Genomic DNA, 14,803 nt, shown 5'->3' with positions numbered 1-14,803 from the left:
AACTTATTGAATATTTTATATATTTATAAAAAAATTTGTTTTATTAAACAATACTACAAATTAGTGCTGTCAAAATTAGCGCGTTAACGCATTCGATTAATTTGAAATATTTAACGCGTTAAAAAAAATAACGCAATTAACGCGGTTGCAGTTTTTTTTATTTCCAGTTGTGGCCTATGTGTGTTCAACGTGCAAAGAAATATGGATAAGACCAAGGAAGGACTTTTAGACGGAAAGTTTCAGTATAAAACTCTGCCGGATTACTTTTCAATCTGCCACAAGAAACAGCAACATCAAAATCATGAACTCAAACGTCATTGTTTAAAAAAAAAAAAAAAAAAACAATGACTGTAACAGTGCGTAAATCAGACCTTTCTGTAACGCTAACGTTAATAAGCTTAAACGAAAATAAGGAAATAATTGTGTAGCGGAGTATTTTTTGTACACAGTGCCGCGAACTGTCAATCACTCCTGTGCGCGTGCATCACTGTCCTCCTCAGCTGCAGCAACTTGCGCTCTCTCTCTTCATCAAGCTTTAAAACAAAAAGGGGACAAAAAGATCATATTGTCTTTGTGCATAGGCTATAGATTAATTAGATAAATGAATATCTAAATTTGTGCCTTGCCGTCTACGGGATTTTTTTAGAACTTAGAAAAAAGATGCTGCAGCCAATGAACAGCCAGCGGGGGCTGCAGGACGACTCAACCTCCGCAGACAGTTTTTAATGTTTATCAGACAATACATACTCAAGATTTTGCTTTAGTATAACTCACAACGAGTTTCACACACCTTCTCCGGCCACGTTGAGTTGTTGACACTTAACAGTGGGAAAGCGACACATGCGCTATTCACTTGTATAACTTAAGGGTGAATGGGTAATGTAGTTTCTGCTCTGGGTGGGATGAATTAGGAAGCTTGCATTGTGAAGGGCGCTCTGAAAATCGGCAGTGCAGGTAAAAGATTAAAACCTCTATTAAAACAGATGTCCAGATGAGCGTACCGGTACGCTACAAGCACGTTCTGGGCGCACGGAGAGGTGGCGGTACGCTCAAGAGCTATATTTGGAAGTGGCTGTACCGGTGCATACCGGCCCACTTAAAGCACTGGCAATGACTATACTTTGGAATTTTTTTGCAGTCCACTTAGAATTCAACATGGAAATCATTTTTGTTTTTCATTGGCATTGATTGTTTTGAAATTCAAATGGTACTTACATGACTGTGCTTTTATTTCTGTAATAAATATGGCTTTCAAGCCAACAGTTAATTTGGAGGATATTGATGGTTTATTGCAGGTATGTTGTTTACATGAGAAAATCTGTGTTACAAGTTAAACAAAAATTCCAATAAACAATAATATTTTGAATTTAAATAGTTTCTTTGTCTTGAGTTTACATTAATTATTTACATTTTACATTTACATATCCAAAAAGTTTCAGTCTTTTAATTGCGATTAATCGCGATTAATCGCGATTAATCGCGATTAATTTAAAAAATTGTGCGATTAATTAATTAATTTTTTTTAATCGATTGACAGCACTACTACATATACATTGTGTACTTTTAATCATACTCATAATAATTACCGAATTGGCCTGGTTCTTTCAATACATTGACCAGCAGGGGGCTCTACTCATGTGAGAGTTGCTGTCACACAGGGTCTTTCCTCAGTCATTTCCTAGAAAAAGGATTCACTATTCACATATGGACTGTGCTACAAGAATAGTTGTTTATTCCCTGGATGGAACCTCAGTATTGATCAGTCGTGAGGTCAGATGATACACGGTTTCCTGCTTTAATGATGACTGCTCCACTAAAATAGCACCACCCCAGTCTCACGGGAGCCATCTTGGCTCTGCTGGATTTATTCTGTGCTGCAGTCTTCCGCTATGATAGGATTACACATCCAGCCAATAGAAAGGGAGGATTTATGCAAGGGGATGTACTGCATTATGTTAATACACTGAAAGGTCAAAACTGTCCATGATAGATTAATTAACTCAAGCTCAGGCTATATATTTCTAATCGGATAAAATCATCAGCCTGTTAGAAGAAAACAGAAGTTGAATATTCTCCAGAGTCTGAACTTTGAGCTCTGTCTTCTTTAAGATAAAGAACAAAGTGTGAAAAATTAGATTTAAGATGGTTTGATGCGCATACACTCTCTGAACTCATATTCAACCTAATCAGAGTGTCTTTGATGATCAAGAGTCTTTGTGATGCCACACTCTCAAGTTCTGTATTCTTTCAGCAAATGAAATGAGGTGAAATGACCTCTTTGAGGTGAGAGGATGGACGGTTGTGTTCGGACACTTCCCATGATCCACCATCTGCCAGACCTTCAGATTTCAAACTGAAATCACAGTGAATGTAGAGGAAATTACTTAAAATGTTGTGATTTTGCATTGCAGGTATACTAAACTCTCAGTTTCTGTGATTGATTGTCTAAAGTGTATTAACGGATTATTCTCGGTGTTTTAGTATGGGCGATCGGATAGCTATCGCGTGGCCACCACGCAAGATAAAGATGATAAAGATTCTCCAAAAAAGAAGGGGACGAAGGATCTTGACGATCTGAAGAAAGAAGTTCCCTTGGTAAGAATCACACTGACAAAGCAGCATGGTAGCTCTTTTTCTTTTGTTAATTTTCCTTATTACCTTCCATTTCAGACTGAACACAAGATGTCTGTTGAGGAAGTATGCCGGAAATTTCAGACAGACATTGTTCAGGTAAACTCACAAATGATTTAGTGTTTGCTAAAATCAGGCTTCCATGTTTGCTAAAAAACACCCTTGTCCAATTACACATTTGATGTGGATAGGTGATTTAAAAAATGTTTACATATAATAGAGCAGAAAATACTCACATTTTAGGAAGCGCTTCTCCTTATTGACCACTAGAGAGCTCAATACTCTGTATAATACATTGGTTTAAACTATACTACTAGAATACATACACTAGCTGTAATGATGACAAAGCTGGTTGTTTTTCAGACTTTTCAATGAACAGAAACTAAGAGTTTCAGTAGGTATAGCAGATTTATGGAATATAAAAAATATTATAAATATTAAGAAGATATTTGACTGTGATGTGTTTCTATAACTATATATTATTTAATTAAAACAACAGTTTTTGACGGGAGAAATAAAAATAAGAAATAAAATGCCAAATGATACATTTTAAGGTTTGTTTGTATCACTAAGATTATTTTAAATAAGTGTTTGTTAATTTATTTAACTATTTATTAATATTTTATATATTTTTACACATTTCAGAAAATGCTTAACTTTAGTTCTACATTGTTTTAAAAAATTTTTGGGTATGGCTGTTGTGCTGATCTACTTATTATTGACCACTAGGGAGCACTATACTCTATGTAATACATTTAATGCATTATTTTTGAGAAACAAACAAATAAAAGTGTATTTTAAATAAATTCAAGTCATCTTTTCACCTCGTTGTATGGTTACTGAGGCCCCCTGGATGAGAACCACTAGCATAATAGACCCTTATTAGTACACAGCATACTTGATATGTTCACACAGTAACTTTGAATTTGCATTTGAAAGTAACTTTTTCTTTGTTTCTTTTTTTTTTATTATGCAAGTAAAGAATGGGACAGTGATTACAAGTGCCAAATACAAAATCACTTGGACAAACGAACATATAAACTGATAGCTAACATTTAAAGATACTTCTGATAACTCCTGTATATGTATTCTTGTAAGTGTTTGTGTTTGTGTTTGTGTTTGTGTGTGTGTGTGTGTGTTTGTGTGTGTGTGTGTGTGTGTGTGTGTGTGTGGGTGTGTGTGTGTGTGCGTGTGCGAGTCATTGTATCTAGGTGTGTGGGAGGAAGCACAAATCATTGAGTATCTAACAGATTTATAACAGATTTAAAAAGTATAACTAAAAAATATATATAATAATTAGGGGTTTACTAGTGGAGACAACAAGTATTGTTAGCAATAATGATGACAAAGATAACTGTAGCAATATTAATAATAATAATAATAATAAGGATTTCACTGAGATTGGAAAAGGGTGGAGGACAGTGAAGGCCACAAGTAATAATAATGGATTATTAGGGTTGCCCCCGATGTCTTAGTGGCTACAACATACCATAGCTTAATCCCATGCCCATCTCATGCCATAGTGGGATTGCCTGGGAAATATGATGTGGGACAACAGGGCCCAAAGTACTCCCCACCATCCCTCAAAATACCAGCCAACCCCGGCCACTACCTGCATACCACACTTGTCTTATTTATTTACGTATATGTTCTGAGGTATAGATGTGTCTATGTCTCAGCTAGTTTGTGATGCATTAAAAGTTGAGACTTGTAGTGCAAGCCAGGCTAGGGACCCGGCCCACCCACACGGCCCACTTGCCCTGTGTATGTGTCTCCCCCTTTTTTTTGTTCAATTAGCATACATAAATGTACACACACACACAGACATACACACACACATCATGCATTTTTATAGGTGTGCATGTATTTTAGATATGTGATGCATTAAAAAAGTGAGGCATTTATGTCAGAACCAGCTAAGGTGAGAGATCCTGGAAGAAAGTGCTCAAAGAGACGGCGGGGAGACACAAGCCCCATGCCCCACACCACCTCCACACACCCACCCATATTTCATTTTATTTATTAGTGCTTACTTCTCTTTGTTGTCCTTCACCCTTCCCCAACTATTAAATATATAAAAAGAAAACAAATGTGTGGATTGGTGATGTACATATAAACCATTTTTGGTGGTATTATTATAATTGTAGAAATAAAGCATATAACAATATAACAGTAAATGTGTATATATTTATATATAAACATACAAAAACATATCCACATATATACTGTATATCTGTATATCTACACATATTATATTTATTCCCCTTGTTCCCCTTCTCTTTTTATGTTTGTATAATTGTTGTTAGGAAAGTGCGTGGGTCCGGTACCAGGTTTCTGATGTATATTAAGATAAGTCAAAAATGGATTCCAGATGCCTGTAAATATGAATATATTTTTCTTGTTTGTGTATGTTATTTTCTCTAATGCAATATATTCTATAAGGTTAGTCCAGTAGTTTAAATGTATAATCTGTTTTTGATTTCCAGTTTAGCAGAATCATTTTTTGGGTGATGTTTAGAGAGATGAGGGGTGGATTTTTGTATTTAATAGGAAGATTATCAATTTCTGTAGTATTACCCAGTAAACAAAGTGATGGAGATACTGTTCTCCCCCAAGAACATACTTCTGGACTAGTGTGTTAAATGATATAAATTGGTTATTTTGAAATAAATGATAGAGGTGTGTTATTCCTTTTTGTTGCCATGCTTGAAAATAGATAGGTTTGTTGTATAGTTGAAAGTCAGGGTTGAACCAGATTAAGGTGAATCTACATGGTGATAGTGATGAATTATTAATTTTATTCACTTTCCACCAAGCTATCAGATTTGTCACAATTGTAGTGTTCTGAAAGTAATTAATTTTCTTGATTGAAGTTGGCAAGAAAGCGAGATCTGCGATTGAGATATTTTTGCATTGATTTTGTTCCAGTTCTATCCATGAGTTACTATAGTTGTTTTTGTGATCCATTTAACTAAATATTGTGACTGAGTTGATAAGAAGTAAAATTGAAAGTTTGGGGCTTCTAGACCACCCTGTAATTTTGTCAGTGGTATTTTTGGTGCTTTGTTTTTCCAGTAGAAGTGGGAAGTTAATGAATCAAGTGATTTAAACCATTCATCTGTGAGTGTTATTGGAAGCATTGAGAACAAATAATTGATTTGTGGTAAATGTTTCATTTGAACTGTAGCAATGCGACCCATAAGTGATAGATCATAGTTAGTTAGATAGTTTGAGATCATCTTCAATGTTTTTTAAAAGGTGAGTGTAACTGAGATGAAACAGTTCTGACAGTTTGGGGGAAATATTGATACCCAGATATGTGATGTTACCTGTGCAAAGTGGGAGAGATAAGTTATGAGCTGTAGGATCCCAAGCATCTTTTGAAAGCGGTAGTATAGTTTTTTTTTTTTTTTTTTTTCAGTTTATTGTGTAGTCTGAAATTTTGGGGAAAATACTGGTGATTTTGAAGGTTTCTTTTTGTTGATTAGTTATGAGGATCCTGTAAGAATAATAGTAAGTAATCTGCATAAAGACAGATCTTATGTTGTGTGTTAATATCTTGTATTCCTTGAATTTTATTGATTCGTCATATTGCTATTGCAAAGAGGTTCTATAAAAATGGCAAATAATGATGGTGAAAGTGTGCATCCTTGTCTGGTCCCCAGTTGAAGTGTGAAGCCTTGTGATTACTGTGGCCCTAGGTGAAGTGTTTAATATTTGTATCCAATGGATCAACGTCTCTCCGAAACCATATCTGCGTAGGGTGTTGAATAACTTTTTTTTTTTTTTTTTTTGCCTCTTCAGCATCTAGTGAAACAATAACAGTTTTGGTTAGAAAGTAACATTTGCTAATGATTAATTCAATTACATTTTTTGCATTTTAGCTACTTGTTTGAACCTGAGTGGCACGACATTGATTTAGTCATTTTAAGCAATCGTCTCTCTTTCTCTCTTCACAAAAGGGTTTAACTAATGCAAAGGCTAGGGAGTTTCTGGCAAGAGATGGGCCAAATGCTCTGACCCCACCTCCCACAACTCCCGAGTGGGTTAAATTCTGTCGTCAGCTGTTCGGAGGTTTCTCCATCCTGCTGTGGATAGGAGCCATTCTCTGTTTCCTGGCCTACGCCATTCAGGCTGCTACCGAAGATGAGCCAGCTGGAGATAACGTGCGTATACATTCACACGCTAGCACTGCATACTGCTTCAGTGAATCCACATTGAATATGAATACAGGAATAGGATATTTGAATGTGTCTTCCTTGTTCTCCTCTCAGTTGTACCTGGGTATCGTGCTGTCTGCTGTGGTCATCATCACGGGCTGCTTCTCCTACTTCCAGGAGGCAAAAAGCTCCAAGATCATGGAGTCATTTAAAAACATGGTCCCCCAGGTACTGGAAACAATCCATGCAAACTTAAAATACACAGAAACAGTGAGTAGAAATGACTGTCTTTCTATTCACAGCAAGCATTAGTAATCCGCGAAGGAGAGAAGATGCAGATCAACGCTGAGGAAGTGGTAGCAGGCGACCTGGTAGAGGTCAAAGGTGGAGACCGAATCCCAGCTGACCTTAGAATCGTCTCTTCTCATGGCTGCAAGGTTTGTGGTTTATAAACTCCAGTCCTTTGTAAGGAATCGTATTTGTTTTGCTACCCATTGGGAAACTGTGTGTCTCTGATATCATCCGAAGGTGGATAACTCCTCCCTCACCGGCGAATCAGAACCTCAGACGAGATCACCTGACTGCACTCATGACAATCCTCTGGAAACCCGTAACATCGCTTTCTTCTCCACTAACTGCGTGGAAGGTTCGGGATTTGCTACAGTGAAGTGATGAACTGTGTAAAAGTCAAGTTCAGAGGTGTGAGGTTTTTTGTTTCTCTATCAGGCACTGCTCGTGGTATTGTGGTCTGTACTGGCGATCGCACCGTGATGGGCCGCATTGCCACGCTGACCTCAGGACTGGAGACGGGGAAAACCCCCATCGCTAAGGAGATCGAGCACTTTATTCACATCATCACAGGCGTGGCTGTCTTCCTAGGAGTGTCTTTCTTCATTCTGTCCATCATTTTGGGATACACCTGGCTGGAGGCCGTCATTTTCCTCATCGGAATCATTGTCGCTAATGTGCCTGAGGGTCTGCTGGCTACTGTCACTGTGAGCACGTGCAGTCATCTAAGCATTTGAGCATTACAGTTCAGTAAGGGTAGAGACTAGGGGTTGGTAGTTCTAGTAGACACTGTTAACGGTAGAAATTTGTCAGCCAGTAGAGACTTTGGTCTATTGTCTCTATCGTGGATACAAACTATAAATTGGATCTGTGCAGCTCTTAAAGTGACAGCAGTCTAATATTCCTGCTGTCTGTCTTTCATGTTAATGAAACAACAAAACTATTTTTAGATTTGGGCTAGTATTAGTTTTTTAAAGCAATAAAAAAATGACCACATCAAGATATAAGATACTTACATTGTGATATAATATATTGGTTATATCGTCCACCCCTTCTATGAATTAAGAATCAAAAACATAAAGTTTGAACAGTGAAGTCCATAATATAATTAACCAGGGTAGTCTGATTCCCAACTGAATGACTGAATTCTTTTCAGTGCATCAGAACCTTGACTTCACACCAGTTTTAGAGCATTTATGTATATTTTTAGTGAAGCATTTAGCACAACCAGTGTAGTCCGATTTCTGGGCAACAGACTCTTTATATTGCATCAAAACATAGAGTGAATATAACAGTTAATGTGTTGCATCTAAAAAGTTTTGCAAGAATAAATGTATTTATTATTTAAAATGATCAATTCATAATCATTTTGCAATTAAAATCTTTTTTATTTGTTATTTTATATTTTTTTTATATTCATTCCTCAAAATCACTCAGATATTGAACAATGGATCCATTAAGGAAAATAACAATTTAGACAAATTAGGACAAATGTTTTATCCCTTAATGTAATTGAATTAATCTCTCTAATGGCTCTTTAATCTCAGGTGTGTCTCACTTTGACGGCAAAGCGTATGGCTCGGAAGAATTGCCTGGTTAAGAATCTCGAGGCTGTAGAGACACTAGGATCCACCTCAACCATCTGCTCGGACAAGACTGGAACTCTGACCCAGAATCGAATGACTGTCGCACATATGTGGTTCGACAACCAGATCCATGAAGCTGACACCACTGAAGATCAGTCTGGTTTGTTCTTTTCTTCATTTTAAGATCCGAATGATGATCTAGTCTTACTCACTTTGTGACACCAGTTTTTTCCCTCCAGAGTCTAAGTTGATCTCTTTCTGTAGGTGCATCATTTGATAAGAGCTCAGCAACATGGGTGGCTCTGGCCCGTGTGGCGGCTCTGTGTAACAGGGCTGTGTTCAAGGCACAACAAGACTCTCTACCCATCCTAAAAAGGGACGTTGCGGGTGATGCTTCTGAGTCCGCCCTGCTCAAGTGTATCGAGCTGTCCTGTGGCTCAGTCAAGATGATGAGAGAGAAGAACAAGAAAGTAGCCGAAATCCCATTCAACTCTACCAACAAATACCAGGTTACTGATTTTCAAAATTGAACAGAAAATAGTGATGTTACAATCGCTGAAAAAAAGCTGAGGTTCAACAAACAAACAATAAGACATTGTGTAGTGCAAATATAGTCGTTATTGTGAAAATAGTGGAACTAAATATTGTTTGGTTCTGATAAAAGACTAAATGTATATCTGAAATCATTTTATTTTAGACAGATATGGATAATAAAGTGTCTGGGGCTCCTCTGCAGCATATAAACAGGCTGTAATCACAAACTTAGTTAAGTGTAATAATGCCTCTTTACATATTTTTCCCAGCTATCCGTCCATGAGACAGAAGACCCCAACGATAACCGCTACCTGTTGGTGATGAAGGGGGCTCCAGAGCGCATCCTAGATCGTTGTTCCACCATAATGCTGCAGGGTAAAGAACAGCCCATGGATGAGGAGATGAAGGAGGCCTTCCAGAATGCCTACCTGGAGCTTGGAGGACTTGGGGAGCGAGTGCTGGGTGCGTATATATGGTATTATTACATGGCATTCTGGAACTCAAATCTGATTGGTCAGTCACAGCATTCAAGGTCAGATATTTGTGTATAATGGTCACTAAACTGCATAATTGACCATAGTTCATTATCTACATGTTAATATAGTTGATGTTCATTTTGGGGAGTTTGAGCACCTGTGTAATAAGCAGAGAAGTGTAACATTGTTACAAAATAAACCCCTTTATGATAAATGAATGGTTATAAAACATAACTGCCTTAAAATGTAGTATATTTAAAAATCGATTATATTAAACTTTTTGCATTAAAAGGTTTGATTTGTTGTTTTTTTCCTTCTGTTTTTTTCCCAAATTGAATAAATTGCATTTAAAAAATATATCATAATAAAAAAACATTTATTTCAATTGTAATAATAATTCAGATTATTTAAACATTTTTACAGTTTTTTTTTTTTCATTCAAAAAAACTTCATGGGCATAAGAAATATCTTTAAAAACATTAAAAACTCAATTATATATTATGCAAAACGTGTAAGCTTGCCTTCTTTCCACAGGATTCTGCCACCTTTTACTGCCTGAGGACCAGTACCCTAAAGGCTTTGCCTTTGACACAGAAGATGTGAATTTCCAGACAGACAACCTTTGCTTTGTGGGACTGATGTCAATGATCGACCCGCCCCGTGCTGCCGTGCCTGACGCTGTGGGAAAGTGCCGTTCTGCTGGAATCAAGGTCATCATGGTGACAGGAGATCACCCCATCACTGCCAAGGCCATCGCCAAAGGTGTGGGCATCATCTCAGAGGGCAACGAGACTGTGGAAGACATTGCTGCCCGCCTCAACATCCCCGTCAGTCAGGTCAATCCCAGGTAATGCAATGACCAGCGCTGTAAATCAACATGGCACTTCAACATGCATTAATGGTGCGCTCAGATTAGCAAAATTTTGTGTGAAAAAAAAGATTAATTCTCTGTCAATATTATAGCATTTAATTTATAGCATAGCTCACACAGAAATCATCTCCAAGCCAAGCAGTTTTCTGTTGGCCAGCATGGCCCACTTGAACCTATTGAAATATCTGAATGGCAAAATATTAGATTTTGCCTTAAAATGTGTCCCGGACGAAGTGATTGCAATTTACTACAAACAAGTATTTATCACTATTTAATGTTTCGTGTGTTTTAGGGATGCCAAGGCTTGTGTGATTCATGGAACAGATCTGAAGGACTATTCTCAAGAGCAAATAGACGAAGTTCTGCGGAACCACACTGAGATTGTGTTCGCCAGGACGTCTCCTCAGCAAAAGCTCATTATTGTAGAGGGTTGCCAGCGACAGGTAAACACACATCCTTTGTAGTTTTAATAACGTCTCGATTATAGCTTTCTACATGTCCTGTTTATGTTTCTGTCGCTTAGGGAGCCATTGTGGCTGTGACAGGTGATGGTGTGAACGACTCTCCGGCCCTGAAGAAGGCTGATATCGGGGTCGCTATGGGCATTGCTGGGTCTGATGTGTCTAAACAGGCTGCTGACATGATTCTTCTGGACGACAACTTTGCCTCCATTGTTACTGGAGTAGAAGAAGGTGAGTAAGACAAGAAGAGTCTAGTGAATTGGAGGGCAGGACCAATGATCAAACAACATATGAAAATCCATTTCTCCCCATGCAGGCCGACTTATCTTTGATAATTTGAAGAAGTCCATTGCGTACACCCTGACCAGCAACATCCCTGAGATCACTCCCTTCCTGTTCTTCATTATCGTCAATATCCCTCTGCCCCTGGGCACCATCACCATCCTCTGCATCGACCTGGGAACTGACATGGTAAGCACAAAAAACAGAAAAGGAAACCAGGAGAAATAATGACCTGCTCTCACACTAATATATACACACACAAACATGAACAAAAATGCAACTTTCTCTCTACCTTCACAGGTTCCTGCTATTTCCCTAGCTTATGAAGCTGCGGAGAGTGACATCATGAAGAGGCAGCCCAGGAACCCTCTGAGAGACAAACTTGTGAACGAGCGTCTCATCAGCATTGCTTACGGACAAATTGGTTAGTCACAAACAACTTTAGAACTGTCAGCTGTGCTACAAGCCACTGATATTTGGGTGGTAATCTGGAAATAAAAAAATCAATTGTGAGCTAAAGGCCTGAACAATTTCTTATCTAATTAAAGGAAAAGTTTTTCAAAAATGAACTTAAAAAATTTAAAAGAGAATACTTAATGTATATTAAAATCTAAATGATTCATGTAAAAAGCAGAATTTTTCAGCAGCCATTACTCTAGGTCTCAGTCTTCTGTGTCACATGATCATTCTAATATACTAAATTGCTGCTCAAAAATATTTGTTATTATGGCAAAAACTGTTTTGCTGGTTAATATTTTTGTGGAAGCCGGTATTTACAATTCTTTAATGAGTAGAACCAACATAGATTGTTTGAAATATAAATATTTAGAAACATTCAAATGTTTTCAATGTCATTTTGATTACTTTAATGCATCCTTGCTGAAGAAAAGTATTCTTTTATTTTAATCACCGATCCATTCAAAACAATAGAATATTTATCATTTAGACATTGGAACATTTAACATAAAGCATTTGAACAAATCAGCTCAACTTCACATTTGCTCAAAAAAAAAAAACAGAAAAAAAAAAAAAAAAAAAACTAGAATATATGACAAACTTGTTTGAAAACAAAGAAACCAGTGTTAAACTGTTATATCTTTTTATAAATTGGAAAAACTAATAGATATTAAAATACAAACAAAATTAAAATTAATCATGTGCTTGTGTGTGTGTAGGTATGATCCAGGCTTTGGGTGGTTTCTTCAGCTACTTTGTGATTTTGGCTGAGAATGGCTTCCTGCCTTCACTGCTGGTGGGTATCAGACTCAACTGGGATGATCGTTCGCAGAACGACCTGGAGGACAGTTACGGACAGCAGTGGGTGAGTGTTTTCACGTGTTGTGGAAGTGTTTAGATCTCATACATGTCTCATGAGAGGTCCAGAGATGTTGTAAGGTGTTGTGTTCATGTTCCCCAGACGTACGAGCAGAGGAAGATCGTCGAGTTCACATGCCACACAGCGTTCTTTGTCAGTATTGTGGTTGTACAGTGGGCTGATGTCATCATTTGCAAGACCAGACGCAACTCAGTATTCCAGCAGGGCATGAAGTGAGTTCAGGACGTGTGTGCGTTTTCATCTATGTGTTTGTGTTCACAAGAACAATTGATGTAATTGTGTTTCTCCTTTCACAGGAATAAGATTCTGATTTTTGGGCTGTTTGAAGAAACCGCTCTTGCTGCGTTCCTCTCATACTGCCCGGGCATGGATGTGGCCCTCAGGATGTACCCGCTCAAGTGAGTTTAACACTGTTAGATCGGGTCTCCACACCAGATAAAAATTAGGATCCAGCCACAAATGTTCACAAACATCTCATAATCTGTTTCATGAAGTATATGGTACTCTCTTCTCATTTGTCTCTCTCGTGTCTCCAGGCCGAGCTGGTGGTTCTGTGCGTTCCCATACAGTTTCTTAATCTTTGTGTATGATGAGGTTCGAAAGTTGCTCATTCGCCGTAACCCCGGTGGTACGTGTTCCTTCATATGGTCTCATAGATGCATGCACAAAATCACACACTTCTTATGAGAATGTCTTACATTAAGATCCCAAATTGGTTTATTAAAGTTCTTTCTTTATATCAGGGATACAATACAACTGTGTGTTCAGTATAGAATTATAAATGATATTTCATCAGTGTGCAAATGATGAATCCTGCTGTTTATCTTTTTTTGCAGGATGGGTGGAAAAGGAGACATACTATTGATCAACAAATCATCTTTACTCACATTCCATCTTCCATTTTGTTCTACTACTTCTCTTCCCAACCGAGACGCACAACCACCCTCTCCCGCCCTCAACGAGACAGCAGCTTTAAGCCAATAACACGTCTCTCTCCCCAAAGACATCCAAACTCTCAAATGTCCACATCATGCCCCCCATTTCCTATAATAATCTTTGCATGTATTTTCACACGACTGTGTACATGAAGTCTACTATATATCTAAAACTGGCAGCTGCATAATCATTAAGTAGATTCGAAAGGAGCTTTTGACACTGAAAAGGGAGTATGTACGCGCACCTATTAAAAAAGGCCGTCCCTCCATCGATTCTTTACATCTAGGCCTTTTCCCTCAGCCTACACTCCAGTCACACACAGAAACACCAATCACACCAAACCTGTTGTTGGACCCCAATGGACACACTAGACTAGGTTAACATATTTCTCTCATGTTTTAATAATTGTGCTTGTTAGATGATTTGAATTTCTTTAATCACTAATGGAGGTGGTTTGGTGGCTTTGTTTATATTATTTTCTACTTGTATTGATTGATTGACATCAGCATCTTCTCTCACTTGTGCGTTCTTTGTTTGTGTGCTTGTTTGTTTATTAACCTCAAATCCTTCAATACACTCTCAGTCTCTGTGTTGTAGGGAAACGTTAACACAATGCCACATCTGAGTAATCAAATAAAGGCATATCTGGGAAGACAGAAACACTGAAGAACAGTATAAAACGATTATATTGTATGTTTAAACTCTCATAACTGAAACACACTTGAAGCAGGTCAGGTTTTGCACAGAAAACTAATATGGTGTTGAACATCAACAGCATCTCTGGAATAAAATCAACTGCCGACATGAACCGAGACACACTAGGTTTTGTTGTCCTCCTTTTATACCAGTTCAATTTGCTATTTTTTGTATCTTTATAGTAACTGTTGAGATAGATTTCAGCTTTTATCTGTCATATCAACAATTGGTTCTCCTAATATCTTAATCGAGACACAAACTTTATCGTCCAATCATTTCTGGACCGACCAATTGAGCCTGGTGTGTGCAGGTTCCAGCGCTGTTTATCAAGAGATGTGATTAAGCAGTATCAGGTCTTGTTGTCTGTGTCTGTGCACGCATGTGTGTGTGTGTTTTGTGAGGTGAGGGACAGTGCGCTATTGGCTGTTCATCTGGCAGACTTGTGAATATTGAGATTAAAGACTGAAGGACAAAACTACTGGCATTAACATGTATCTGAAAGGTCAAATCCAATAAAACATCTAGTACATTTAATATTACCAAGTG

General features: G+C 37.8%; 1 protein-coding gene across 2 annotated transcripts in view; it reads left to right on the top strand.

The window, feature by feature from the left end:
• The window catches only part of atp1a3b (ATPase Na+/K+ transporting subunit alpha 3b), a 28,246-nt gene extending 13,450 nt beyond the window's left edge, over positions 1–14,796 (top strand). The window contains exons 3-22 of one of the 2 annotated variants that reach the window (XM_026284573.1): positions 2,482–2,595; positions 2,671–2,730; positions 6,594–6,797; positions 6,906–7,019; positions 7,094–7,228; positions 7,320–7,437; positions 7,518–7,786; positions 8,627–8,825; positions 8,930–9,174; positions 9,469–9,661; positions 10,210–10,522; positions 10,839–10,989; positions 11,070–11,238; positions 11,324–11,478; positions 11,590–11,713; positions 12,465–12,610; positions 12,707–12,837; positions 12,922–13,023; positions 13,162–13,253; positions 13,462–14,796. In XM_026284573.1, the coding sequence (XP_026140358.1) occupies positions 2,482–2,595; positions 2,671–2,730; positions 6,594–6,797; positions 6,906–7,019; positions 7,094–7,228; positions 7,320–7,437; positions 7,518–7,786; positions 8,627–8,825; positions 8,930–9,174; positions 9,469–9,661; positions 10,210–10,522; positions 10,839–10,989; positions 11,070–11,238; positions 11,324–11,478; positions 11,590–11,713; positions 12,465–12,610; positions 12,707–12,837; positions 12,922–13,023; positions 13,162–13,253; positions 13,462–13,490 (3,063 nt within the window). In that variant the 3' untranslated portion in view covers positions 13,491–14,796. Of the gene's footprint in view, positions 1–2,481; positions 2,596–2,670; positions 2,731–4,937; positions 5,009–6,593; positions 6,798–6,905; positions 7,020–7,093; positions 7,229–7,319; positions 7,438–7,517; positions 7,787–8,626; positions 8,826–8,929; positions 9,175–9,468; positions 9,662–10,209; positions 10,523–10,838; positions 10,990–11,069; positions 11,239–11,323; positions 11,479–11,589; positions 11,714–12,464; positions 12,611–12,706; positions 12,838–12,921; positions 13,024–13,161; positions 13,254–13,461 lie in introns of those variants that run through there. The other variant, XM_026284574.1, reaches the window with a different exon arrangement.
• The last annotated feature ends 7 nt before the right edge of the window (positions 14,797–14,803 follow it).

This window comes from Carassius auratus, chromosome 16, assembly GCF_003368295.1.
Source record: "Carassius auratus strain Wakin chromosome 16, ASM336829v1, whole genome shotgun sequence".
Taxonomy (NCBI): Eukaryota; Metazoa; Chordata; class Actinopteri; order Cypriniformes; family Cyprinidae; genus Carassius; species Carassius auratus.
This window is presented reverse-complemented; position numbering and strand designations above follow the sequence as displayed.